The sequence below is a fragment of the Chaetodon auriga genome, chromosome 10 (assembly GCF_051107435.1).
Source record: "Chaetodon auriga isolate fChaAug3 chromosome 10, fChaAug3.hap1, whole genome shotgun sequence".
In the NCBI taxonomy this organism is placed as follows: domain Eukaryota; kingdom Metazoa; phylum Chordata; class Actinopteri; order Chaetodontiformes; family Chaetodontidae; genus Chaetodon; species Chaetodon auriga.
Window position 1 is genome coordinate 19277825 of NC_135083.1, and position 13337 is coordinate 19291161.

The 13337-nt window shown below is 44.9% G+C and overlaps 1 protein-coding gene across 4 annotated transcripts in view; it reads left to right on the forward strand.

The window, feature by feature from the left end:
• The first annotated feature begins 962 nt into the window (after positions 1 to 962).
• mtcl2 (microtubule crosslinking factor 2) overlaps positions 963 to 13337 on the forward strand; it is an 88916-nt gene continuing 76541 nt past the window's right edge. For 3 of the 4 annotated variants that reach the window (XM_076741310.1, XM_076741309.1, XM_076741312.1), the window contains exons 1-3: positions 969 to 2383; positions 7592 to 7693; positions 8037 to 8159. In XM_076741310.1, the coding sequence (XP_076597425.1) occupies positions 1382 to 2383; positions 7592 to 7693; positions 8037 to 8159 (1227 nt within the window). In that variant the 5' untranslated portion in view covers positions 969 to 1381. Of the gene's footprint in view, positions 2384 to 7591; positions 7694 to 8036; positions 8160 to 13337 lie in introns of all 4 variants that reach the window. The other variant, XM_076741308.1, reaches the window with a different exon arrangement.

A 13337-nucleotide genomic window follows, 5' to 3' on the forward strand; every position in this document is an offset into this window, starting at 1 on the left:
GCACGTGGAGTCCCCTGTGGAGAAGGAGGTGAATCAATCATGGGAGCGGCTGTGTTTATGTCTATGTACAGATGTACTGCAGTGCATACAGGCACCCCATTAAGGTGACCGCGGATCAAAGTTTAAGCTGGACATTTGATTGAAAATATCATCAAATATCCCCAAATCAATAATAAATAATGTATTCAATAGATATAAAATCCAGGATTATTATAATTTACTCATGAGCCAGACCCAAACTGAGGGTTCATGTCTACAGTGATGGATTATCTCATCCCTGTGCATGTGTTTTTTTTCCCATTACTATTTGTCTTTATCTATTGATTACCAATTCCACATATAGTTTTTAGGTGTGCAGCCTTGGATTGTTTTGTCAGCTTTGCTGTCAGCAGCGTTTTCTCTCTTTCCCTGTCCACTGTGTGTGCATATCTGTTGATCCGGTTGGCAAGTTGTATTGAATTGAGCTTTATTGGATTTCATTCTGTGCAAGAATGAGTCGCAACAAAACCTTTCAAAGAGGAAAAACAAGTTAGAAACGCCCTTCTAGGGACACAGGCTGCAAATGAGTTCAGGTTACAAAAGCTGCGCTATGATATGTACAAAACTTAAATATCTATCCTTTACAAATAACACAAATAATAAATGCTGACTGTGCAGACAGCAGCACTGTTAAGAGGAGGGATAGCGTCATTTTAGGGGGAGTGACATAAAACTGATATGCACATAAATATCTTTAAGTCAGATGTATTTTAAACACAATTGTTCTTATCCATTTTTCTAATTAAATGAAGGCTTTGGCTTTCGACTAACGCACGCATCTCTCAGAGCATCCTCTCTGTAGTCTTCTGCCTGCTCTCATATCCTGCAGTGGAGGCGACAGAGAGCTGCAGAAATGATGCTCTCTCTCTCTCTCTCTCTCTCTCTCTCTCTCTCTCTCTCTCTCTCTCTCTCTCTCTCTCTGTGTGTCCTCCAGGGCTACATCCCGTTATCTGGGCGGAGAGAGAGGGACAGAGGGTGGACCACATCCACCACACTGCCTCCCTGTTTCTCAGCCGCAACTCCTCTGAGCAGGACCCGGCTAGTCAACGCCACCCGGACAGACATCCTGAAGAGAGGAGCGGAGGATCAATCTATCAGAACATAGGGAATCACACGCTCGTTTAGCGTGCACACAGTGGAAAACGGGATTATATTCAGTTTCTCTTTTGGGCTGTGCTTCCTGCTTCTCGTTGCAGCACAGGAGCTCTCATTGTGGCAGGAGTGAGGATCCCTCCTTTTGTGTCGCTCTGCAGTTCTCTGTTCACACTCCAACTTGTGCCTCCTGTTTCCCCAAAGAGGAGGTTTCATTTCTGTTTTTCTTGTTTTGGTCTAAACGGAATGAATGACAAAAACAAAGGAGGTTGATGTCCATAACTCCCCGACTCACCTCTTCTTCGCCTCGCCCAAGGAACGGAGACTCCATCTCCGGCAGAAGATGGAAAGCGGAGGCGGGACAGAGGGCTCGGACAGCGGGCAGACGCAGCACGCGGTGCCCGGTCAGCAGCAGCCAAACGCCCGGGCCGAAACCGCGGAGCTCTCGGCGACGCTGGCCGCTCAGCCTCCGGGCGAGAAGAAGAAGATAAACCGGGCTCCGTCCCCGGCCAGACCGAAGGATGTACCCGGGTGGTCGCTCACGAAGATCCGCGGAGGGATTGGCACGCCGACCCTGAGCGTCAAGCCGGGAGCCATCCACCTGGGTAGCCGCATTTCCAGGCGCAGCCCGGTTGGAAGTCTTGCTGGGAAGGACGGTAAAGCGGAGAAGAGCGGTAGTGGCAAACCGGCGGGCAAATCCTCCTTCTCCTCCGCCACATTGTCCAAGACCTCGACGGCCAAGGCGGCCAAAAGCACCGGAGGGCGGAGGAAGGTGTCGGACGCCAGCATCGGATCCGACGATTTATCCAAGGACTCCGGCTGCACCACCGGGAAACTCTCCCCGACCGACAGCAGCTCCGAGCTATCCGACTGCGCCTCTGAAGAAAACAAGCTCTCTACGGACGCCGTGAGCAGCGACGCCGAATCGAGGAGCAGCCGGGGCGGTGGGCCGGACGGAGACAAGCCGCACAGGGATGGCACGTTGGCGGACAGAGCTAGCCAACAAGCCGCCGCCAAGACCACCTGCTCCTCTGCGGAGAAGGACTACAAGGACCGGCTCTCCCTGGGCGTGGAGACCGGGGAAGGGAGCATATCCCCCGGCGAGGAGCACTCAGTTACCTCGTTTGACAGCAGGGTGCCCGCCAGCACATCCCTGGCTTTCTCAGACCTCACAGAGGAGTTTATGGACGGCATGCATGAGGAGTTTGTCCGGGAAATAGAGGAGCTGAGATCCGAGAATGACTACCTCAAAGTAAGTCCAACAGTCAGCTATCAATGTGTGCATTTAAATGTGGAATAATAGTGCTTCCCAAACTGTGTTACCAATTCTGCCTCAGAGATCCCATGGGGGAGGTTTTTAATGACAGATAACATGAACAAAATACATTTCATAATTAACTCCATTACCTTTCATTTTGCTTTTAGACCAAGACACAAATCATCTCTCTGTCAGAATCAAGGTGGTTTTCTTTTACAAAGTCTGTTGGCTTTGTTTGCCAGTTCACTCTGACTTGCTTCCCTGCCTGTAGAAATGCTCTTGGATGCCGTCCAAGGCCACTCACTACAAGGATGATGATGTTAGGAATAAAAGAGTGTGCACCATCAGGAGCACATGAGCAAAACAAGCAGCCCTGTAGCCCTTGGATGTCATGTTAAAAGTGACATCCTGCAAAGAGCTGGGTATAGCGTGGGTGTATTATTTTGGACAGGTGGTGGCTCTTCAACATAGTTTGCCAGCCTGTGTTGTCAAGCTCATCAGCAGTTAGCTTCCTGTCAAGGGTTGTTTTCCCAATAGAGCCATGCGCCAACACCAGCAGGGCATCAAGTGAGGATCAGTCCACATCAGTCTCAGTCCATCAGTCCTTGAAAGAGGTCAACATGGCTATTGTCCTAAGATATTGATCTCGCAAATACGCATACAAACATGGTGTGGGCCTACCGAGCAGACACATCACACAAAATTCTATTATTCATATGTGTGACCTTTTGATTTACCGTGATATTTTATTAGCATTGCTTTGACAAGGAGTTTGAGTATCCTGTCATTGCACAGATGCCATCTCAGCATGAGTAAAACACTCAAGGAAACACGGACTCTGAATTCCAAATTCTTGTACATTTGTGTGCAGGGGACACGAAATGGTCAAAATCAGGTGTTCGGAAAATTTACCCGTCGGCTACATCAGCACCGAAATCCTATTGTTTCTGTCAAAGTGACACACATGAGCACTGAAAACAATAACCAGACCCTCAGTGCATCCTTACACTCACAGTGGGATTGTGTGTGTCATCTGATGCTGAGGGAATCTCTCAGCTCTCACTCGTGTGCAGGCAGTGAAATGTAATATACGTGGACCCATCCTGCCTTGAGAGTGATTGATTAGGGGACGGATCGGTTACATTAGCATGTCCCTGAGCACTAACTGGCAGTTATCAGACAAGCCAATAATTGTCAAAGATTGATTGGGGAGGGTGATTGATCCACAGCACATGCCTAAACAGAAGAATCATCCCATCCTCTGTGATGTCGTGGTTCTTGGCGGATCTTTACCTCAAAGATGGCTTCAACGATGCCTGCTGATAGGATTCAAAAGCCTGCTTTCTCACCATTTACTTTACTGATGGACAGCCACATCGATGAGATGAGGTCTAGACTTATATCTTTATAGCAGGTGCATATCTGCAATTGATGCATGTGTGCATGTTTGTGTGTCTCTGTTGGGGTCCAGAGCTGCTGCTTGATTATATAGGACAGCATGTAACAGAGCTACCCTTTTGGACCACCCCAGAGCCTCATGGGAGGCCTGGCAGTGAAGTGAGTCTGGTTGTGTCTGTTGTGGCAGCTGTGAGGAACACCTGGTTACTAATCTGAAGATCAAAACAGCACTCTGAAGTGTCAGGCTCCTCCTCGATCTCCCGCTCAGCGTCTAATTTTTGCTAGATTCAGATTCTAAAGCACACTCTCTAATTCTCTCTCTTGATTCCTGCCCCTAACGTTCAACCTTTTTCTCCCTCGGTGCCTACTTAGCCTCTTCGTCTATATCTTCATGGAGTGCATATTGACACGCTGACTCTTTGTTGGTACAGCTCCTGTTTCCCTTTCGGTAATAGCTGATCAAGACAGCTAGCAGCTGTTGGAATCTCTCTAATTCTGATAGATTTCAGTGTGTACGATGTTTGTACCTCCTTATCTTCTTACTTTCTCACAGCCGCAGCATACTGTGATTATCGTAAGGTGACGTGCTCACAACACGATTGATTGTCTGTCTAATGCCACCACCCACACACCTTGTTCAAGCAGCTTTCACTCAGCAGGAACCTCAACAATGGATTCAATTATCATTCAGGTCCACAGGCTGCACTTAGACATGATAAACAACATGTAGGTCCTTATTTCTGGCCTCATGTTTACAGTTGAGCCTGACAGCCACAAAGATAGCACTTTCAGGGCTTAACTGTTAGAAATGTCTGTCCTGTGACTATGATTTAAGCTAACAGTCTGTCAGTCTTGAGGTCATGGGACTACTAAGTATGTACATTTGATAAACTTCTATTAAAAGCTGTATAATCACATAGAATTGAATTCTTTTTTCCTGAGCTGCTGAAGATCGATACCATTGGTCAGCAGATTTTGTTACCTTTGGACAGAGCTGGACTAGCTGTTTCCCCAGTTTTAGCCTTTGTGCTAAGCTAAGCTAAGCTAAGCTAACTGGCTGCTGCCTATAGCTTGTATTTGTCATACAGATGTGACCGTGTATCGGCCTTCTTCTCTGACATCATCAGGTCTTCTAAGTCATTTTTGAGTCAGATTCATCAAGTTCTGGATCAAAAGCTGCACAGCTCAGCGACATACTGTAATGCAGAGTAATACTTCTACTGTCCAACAACCACTGCTGCTGTATTTGATGTCTTTATGCAACAATGAAGACCACGGTCGTGTCTGTGCATGTATTACAGCAACGAGAGTCTATGAATTGGGTTTATAGCTGTAGAAACATGATGGAAGGAAACAGTATCATAGATACATTTCAGCCAGGCCTTCAGTAGTGAGGTCTGTTATCACAGATGTGCGTGAGCTCCAATTTCTAACATTGAAAGGTCTCTCTCATTAAAATCTGATATCTGATTGGTTGATTCAATCTCCTGACTGGCTGGTTGCTCGCATGACAGAAAGCGTCTTCTTCTTTAGTTAGCTGTGGAAAGCAGGTCAGTGGACCACCTCTCTCACTCTCGGTCTCTTGCCACATTAACTTGTGATTCCCTTGTTTCATGTCCTCACATTCTCACCCACCGCTGCCATGTTTTATCTCCCTCCCTGTCTACATTTGTTTCATGCTCTGTTTTTTCCAGCCCTCTTTTTTCTTTTCTCTTTCCTTTGCTTCCATTTACTTTCTGTCCTTTTCTTTCTCTCTTTCCTTTCCTTCTTTTTGTTTTTTCTTTTTTTGCATATCATATCCTTTCTTTCTTTCTTCTTCCCTCTTCCCCCCCCTTTTCTCCTTCCTTCTCTTTCTTCCTCTTTCCTTATTTCGTTTTATTTATTTCATTTCCTTCCATCCCCCTCTCTCCTCTGTATAGCAGCTGTGCAGCACAGTGGTCAGTGTTGTGGAGATACAGTCTATTTTGGCCCAATTCAACAAATCTCTCACAAGATTATACACACACACACAAACTCACACACGTTTTGCCGCATGCTGAATACATGCTCTCACACAAATTGTTTATACTGTAGGTAGCAGCAGTGTAGACACTATACCCACTGACTCTCTTTCTCGCTGTCTTTTTACATGCACACGTACACACACACACACACACTCACACGCACACGCATCCCCAGAGCTCATTGTTGCTACACTCAGAGAACTGCAGAGCCTGACCCACATTCTCCACTGTAGTAAATTATGACAGCACTACTACTACTACAGCTGCTCATATTCCTTTTGCTTATTTTGCTTACACATGATAGACATGCACACACGCACCATGGATGCATAATAAGAACTGGGTGCAGTGTTAGAGGCGGAGCATTGTTCATTCTTATGAGCGTTGCTGAGGTGCATGAAGCTAAGAAAGGCACTTCCCAATGTAAAGAAACTGCCTGGATGAGTGCATGCTGCACGAGAGCTAGCAGAGCTGGCTAGCTTCTTTTAGCCCTGCGCTAACTTGGATGGGGATAAAACCATTTAATCAACTGGCTCTTCTGGACTTTCCAAATATTCAAGCTCTGATAGAGAAATGAGCCACTTTGTTGGGGGTTGTGACACTCAAAAAATGTATCCAGTTTATTAAAGCGCCTACTGTCACACTGCCTATGGCAAAAGTGGTTTTTGGGCTTGTGTGCATCATGTGATGTTGTAATATTACAGTTTGGCCACTAAACCAAATTATCTTCAAAGCCCGACACACATGCAGGGGACTTCACACACACAGATGTTTGCCAACACACACATTACACACCCTTGGACACACTGTTGTGGAGCACCCCGCTTGCCCACAGCCACCCCAGACGTCTTCTAGTAGATGTTTGTTTTACCAACCTCACCCAAAAATCAGCCTTTTCCCAACTGGGGACCCAGCTTTTGTCCCCAGCTGGACAAGCTGTCCCCAGTTAACTCATCTTTCACCTGAAATGTGTCCTTGAAAGTAGGCTAAGTCTCTCTCTCACACACACACGTACAGAGAGCTGCACCTTAAATATGATTCAGAGAGATGATGCAACCCATGCTGTCAGGCTGAAATGAGTAATAAATCTATAAGAGATAGATAACAACTATTGTAAAATGAGCATATGAACTAGTTTATTTTTGAGTGATATTGTAATGCTGTTCCACACTTTGAGAACATCTGTTCAGATATTTTTACTTCATGTTTTTAGAGTGTAGGAATTTCCTTTGCTGTCAATTTCCCTGCTGGGACTGTTAAGAGTCTCCTGTGAGCTAATCTAATAACCTGATCCCGACCTTTTGACCTCGCCTGGGTCGGACAGAAAGGAAGGAGAATCAATACAGTATCACATTACATTACTCAGTGCACCATCCTGCTACTTACAACATGTAGATCTCCATTTCTGATGACCCCTTTCTTCTGACTTGAGAGAATATTACATAGCAGTTCATTTTAAGAGGACACTAATTGTCGTAATGGTCATCCTGCTAATTAGGATGATGAAGATGAAGATGTGGCCAATGGTGGCGAGCAGTGATTAATGGGATAGATTATGATTGTAGCATGGTTAATGGAAGATGATTTTTTTGACGATGATAAGGGTTGCGTTTATGACAAAGATGCTAAAAGCTACAGTGGCTCTGATTATAGCTTAAAGGTTTAGCTTTATGACCCATTTATGTGCACATAATGCAGTCGGCACTTTGGGTTACAGAGAGAGATGCTCGTTTAGAAGTCTCCTGTACTTGGCTCATAATGTTTCACATGAAAATGACTCTCCCTTCTTCACTGTCTTCAGGATGAGATGGAGGAGCTGAGGTCTGAGATGCTGGAGATGAGGGACATGTACATGGAGGACGACGTCTACCAGCTGCAGGAACTGCGGCAACAGCTGGAGCAGGTACGACTGTGGGCGGACAGACTGCGTCAGTGAAAGCAACGCTCACTGAATTCTGTTATCAATCATCTGAATGTCATGCTTGAGCTAGAGATGTTACGGGAAGCTAGGTGCATCATGCACATTCAAAATGACTCATTAAAGGCAGAGTTTCAGTTTACAGTAGAAAGCAGCAGATGCCTTTCCACTGTATTATGTGTGTGTACTGCATGTCTTCTCTTGTATTTTGAAAGTTGCTGCAAGGTGAATTTTCACTGACGACATAATAAAGTGAAGTGAAGTAACAAAGATGACTTAGACAGATGACACATACCGTCACCTACTCACACTGCTTCTGTCTTTTTAGGCGAATAAGACCTGCCGCATCCTGCAGTACCGGCTGAGGAAGGCAGAGCGGCGCTCTCTCCGTGTGGCCCAAACAGGGCAGGTGGATGGAGAACTGATACGAACCTTGGAGCAAGATGTCAAAGTAAGTGTTCACGTGCCTGAGCAAGACTAAATGGAGCTCTGTGTGAATATGAGGAGGTTCTGAAGGTGTGTCACTTAGATTAGCTGTGTTCATGCAATAGATACAGTACATGATACTGTAGTCGGGACAGAAAAAGGATGGACATGCCCTCACATTAATTCAGCTTCTGCTAAAAGCCTCTGTCCTCCAGAAACCTAAATGAGTTTGTGTGGAAATGTTTAAGTATAGATATCTGCTCTTAATCTTGAGAAGCACATTCTCAACTCTACATTTATACATTAATCACTCACACCAAAAATCTGATACATCTGATCTGAACATGACTTAAGTTAAAGTGTTTTTTAGACTCCTCTTATGACCTATTTCCTCCGCACTGTTGAAGTCATGAGATCGTACTGAGGTCAGGCTTCCTCTAATTTGTCTGAGGAATTTCCCTTGTTAAAAATTATGCGTATGGGCTAATCGTCACACTGAACGCCACATTAGGACATTAGGTTAACACGCACACAAAAGGACCAGTCGTTCCAATTTCACACACACAGATAGAGTAAATGTACATATATATAGACAGCACTCTCTTTCATAAGAGTCCTCCACAGTATGCAAACACACCAGTCATCCCAGTTGCTTGAGGAATCCCTGATAAAGGCCGGTTATACACAAACACACTGAGGGTAAAGCCTGTGTGTGTGTGTGTGTGTGTGTGTGTGTGTGTGTGTGTTATTTGTCATGCTGACCCTGGACTATGGATGCACAACACCAAATTCACAGCGTTCCTCCAACATTTTCCATGTGATAGAGGACACAATGAGGCCTTTATAAGCTGAGAGAGAGAGAGAGGGAGAGAGAGAGAGTGTGTGTGAGAGAGTGTGAGAGTGAGACTGTGATGTCACTCTCTGAGGGCTTTCCGCCGGCTGCTGCTGTCTGTCTCTCAGCTCCTGTCTCACCATCTGGTTGTTTTGGAAGAGGGAAGGAGGGAAAAGGATGAGCGTACATCCTGTGTCTCCTGTGTGCGTGTGTGTGTGTGTGTGTGTGTGTGTGTGTGTGTGTGTGTGTGTGTGTGTGTTGAGTCTGAAAGGAAAAAAAAAGGGGGACTGGTCATTGTTTGAAAATTCAAATCAACCAATCGTAGTGAGAGGATGAGGCGGGGAGGAACACAGAAAAAAGAGAGAGAAATGCAAAAGTAACAGAAACAAAAAGAAAGGAGGGGAAACAAAATATTCATGTGCTCAAGGAGTCATTGATTTGAATGAGAGTCTGACTTTAATTTCAGTGTTACGTAGCCAATAGTAGCACTGGGACAAGGAGTGGGAGAGTGAAGTCAGACGTGATGGAGAAAATGGAAAGAAAAAGCTGAAGAGCGAGTGAGGTCTACATCTGTTGGCTGCGTTAGCGGAGAGCCATCATAAACACAGGATACAGAAAAACACCCACACTGCAGAGAGACAAACCTGAGCTGTCTCACAACACATGGCTGATTGTGTCCTCTCTTGCCGCCAGGGCCAAAGACTCAAGCGGCAGGTCAAGTTACACCATGCTGTGTGTGTGTGTGTGTGTGTGTGTGTGTGTGTGTGTGTGTGTGTGGGTGCATTAAGCCCATGCTAAGCCTCTCTTTTGCCAGTCTCTCACAGTCACTCCTCTGTTTATTCTGGTAGCTTTATCATTAGCCTTATGAAAACAGACACTCACCCCTGCTTCAGTGACTCATTCAGCTTCAGCTCCTCTGACAAATAAGCAACAGTAACAAAAAAAAAAAAAGACAATGGTTATAAACCGCTGAGCTGTCTCAATTAGTGTAAATGCTAAATGTAGCAGCTGTGGATTCATGGTTTTGGGGAAATTTCTTAGTCAACACATCACATCAACACACTGTTTGTTGTGGTGCTAAATTCTTGTGCAACACGTTGACTCGGGCCCATGACACAAAGAAGAGCAGAAATTCATGTGTCAGAGATTTTTCCTCACTGTTAAATGTGAGCGTTGGACCTCACGGAACAACTTGACCATGACTTGAGCTGCTCTGCGCTGAGCTGCTTTACAAAAGAAATTGGCTTAACAGCTGGTGATGCTTTAAGGCCCTGATTTGATCAGTCGCTCACATGCAAATGCACACACAGACTTAAAGTGGAACACACACACACGAACGTCCTCACACCCTGTTTTCCCTCACTCAAGCTTTGACAGTCTTTCTATTCACGTGGCTCTTTAGAGCTCCTGCAGGGAGATTATTGGGGCTGGTGAGGGTGATAAAGACAGTGGAGGAAGTGGAGGAATAGTGTGAATGTGTCTGTCACGTAAACATCACATGCTTTGACTTGTGCTGCTTTAGATATCTTGTGTGTGTGTGTGTGTGTGTGTGTGTGGCGGGGGTATGGCTGTCAGAGTCTCCATGAGAATATCTGACATCATTTCCTGTCCCACTCGCACACTGCTCTCATTCCCACAGGCCACAGACATCTGGACACACACAAACACACACACACACACACACACACACACACACACACACACACACACACACACAGAGGAAATAGTTGTTAGCATTCTCATGATGTCAACACTGCAGTTGTTACCATATTTCCAGAGAGAATCAGTTTTCTGCGTTTGCCTTTAAGGGACGACTATATAAACTGTCTGCTGCTTATGATCTCAAGCATGTCTTACAGGTGAGAAAACAGGGATTTGAGTGAACAGATCCTTTTAAAGCATACTCCAATATTTACTTTTTTTTTAACTTATCAGGTGTTATATGACAGATATAGAAAGTATAAAGAGCGGCTGGGATGTGTTTAGCATAGCTAGTTGCTGGTTGCCCAAATAAGGAGAGACCTCAGGCCGCTGCAGCAGTGGCTGTAAACCAGGGCTGCTTTATGCTGCTATGTATGATATTTGTGCTACATGTGGCAGCAGAGTAGAAGCTGTGCCATTGATAATGTAAATATTATTGGGACAATGATTCAAATGATTTGACATGACGTCATCCATTGTTTTTAAGACCAAACTCAAACATGTCTCTTTATATTGTCTTCTGTTCTGTCTTTACTACTTTCTATGAAGTTTGATACCGTAGATACATCATCTGTTGCTGCTGCAGAGTGTGTTAATGTGCTTCCTGTAGATGATAATATGGATTTCATCACATGCTTTAGAGTCATGTTCCCCTTCTTACTCCCTCACACATACATGTATTCTGCCGTCACTGTGAGGACCCTCATTGAGATAATACATTCACTAGCCTCTAGCTGATCTCCCCTGATCTTCACAACCTCACATAAAACCCCAAGTCGTAACAATCAGAAAAAGCAAAGGCATTTTGAACGAGTGAGGGTCAGACAAAATGTCCTCACTTCTCAAGAAATGTCTCTAGAGGACTCAAACTGGTCCTCACAAAGATAGAAACACAGCAGCAGACACACACACAGTCATTAGATTAGAGCTGGGAAGCAGCAGCAGTATCCGGTCCATTTATCTGAGCAAGGCCAGCTCCCAGCCTCATCTCCATATGCTGTGTTATGTATGTATGTATGTGTGTGTGTGTCTTTGTGTCTTTGTGTGTGTGTGTGTGTGTGTGTGTCCGTCTGTGAGAGAGAGAGAGAGAGAGAGAGAGAGAGAGAGAGAGAGAGAGAGAGAGAGAGAGAATGGACTCATGAGCTCAAGTGAAGTGTTCCTCTTGTCTCTCTCTCTCTCTCTCTCTCTCTCTCTCTCTGTGACACACACACACACAGTTATATTTCCATAATTTTTGGGGACATTACACAGACTTACATCAGTTTCCTGGAGACTTACCCTACTAACCATAACCACAACTTGCCTAAAGCCAACCTTACCCTAACCTTAACTCCAGTCTTCACCCTAAAGTTGAATAATTTACATTGTGGAGATTTGCCCTTTGTCTCCATAAGGAAGGCGAGTCCCCACAATGTGACTGTGTAAACAGATGTATGTCCCCACAACATGAGTAATTCATGACCACACACACACACCCCAACCCCCACTTGCACCATGTGTCATTCACACACTATAGGAACAACTGAGTATTATTTCTTCTGCTCCACGTGTTTCCACTGCTTGTGAGTAACTTGTGAGTTACCATTCACGATACCCAGTTAGCTCCAGACTTAGCTACAGTACAGTATTAGAAATAAAATCTACCTGAAATGTTATTTGTGCTAACACAACCCTTGGATGATTCCCCAAACCAAAGAACAAAGCTGCTGTTGTTACTGTAAACTCTGATCTACTGGTGGATCCTCTGCTCCTGAACAGGTGAAACCTGTAACCCCACAGAATAAAGTAGCTAGCCTTTTACTCTTGGTAAAGAGTTACTACTCACAGTAGCAACGCAGAATTAACCAGGCACACGTGGCTTAGATCAGTATAGACAAACATACCATTTAATCCATTCCTTACACCTTTTTGGTTTCGACACCACCCACTGCCGACATCCCGAGCTGATCTTAAGTATTGGTATCTGGGCCAATCCGGTAATATTTTAATGGACTGGTCTCGTCTCAAATAAGGCAGATCAAAATCCAAAAGTGTTTTAGTGAATGTTTTTCACCTCAGCCTGCTCGTGTTGGTCACAGTCCTCCTCTAGCACTGCAGCATTTCAGTCCATGTGAGAGTGAAAATTCCAGTGTGTGAATGTGAAAAATGGTTTGGTAGTAGCTGAGGTGGACTCTGGTCTGACACATGGGTTTGCTCAGCTCTGAGGATGCTGACCTTCACTCCCACAGGTTAAAACGAGAAACATTGCTGGCAGGCAGGAACTAGGCCTCCGGTATTTTGATCAATGCAGGGCTATTATTTCAATGTGTCCGATACATATTTAATCAACTTTTAGGCAAACACAAAGAATGGATCAGAATCGATATTGAAGATACCCGCTGTTAAAGGACTGTTAAAAGGATTGGGGCCAAAACAAACTTGATTGCAACATCCTTACCACCCACTAAGCTCTTGAGATATAGAGTGTTGCTCTTATTAGAGGACAGTTCACACTGAAATCCAAAGCTTGCCAAACCTGCTGTGCTGAGTTATGGTTGCTCAGCTGTGCTTGGACAATAGCTGCTCGGGGCTGGAATTTAGAGAACAACCAATTGTGCTGAAATTCTTTTCAGATTAATCAATTGCTCTTATCCACAGAAAACATTTTATCTTCAGAGCAATTCATTGAAA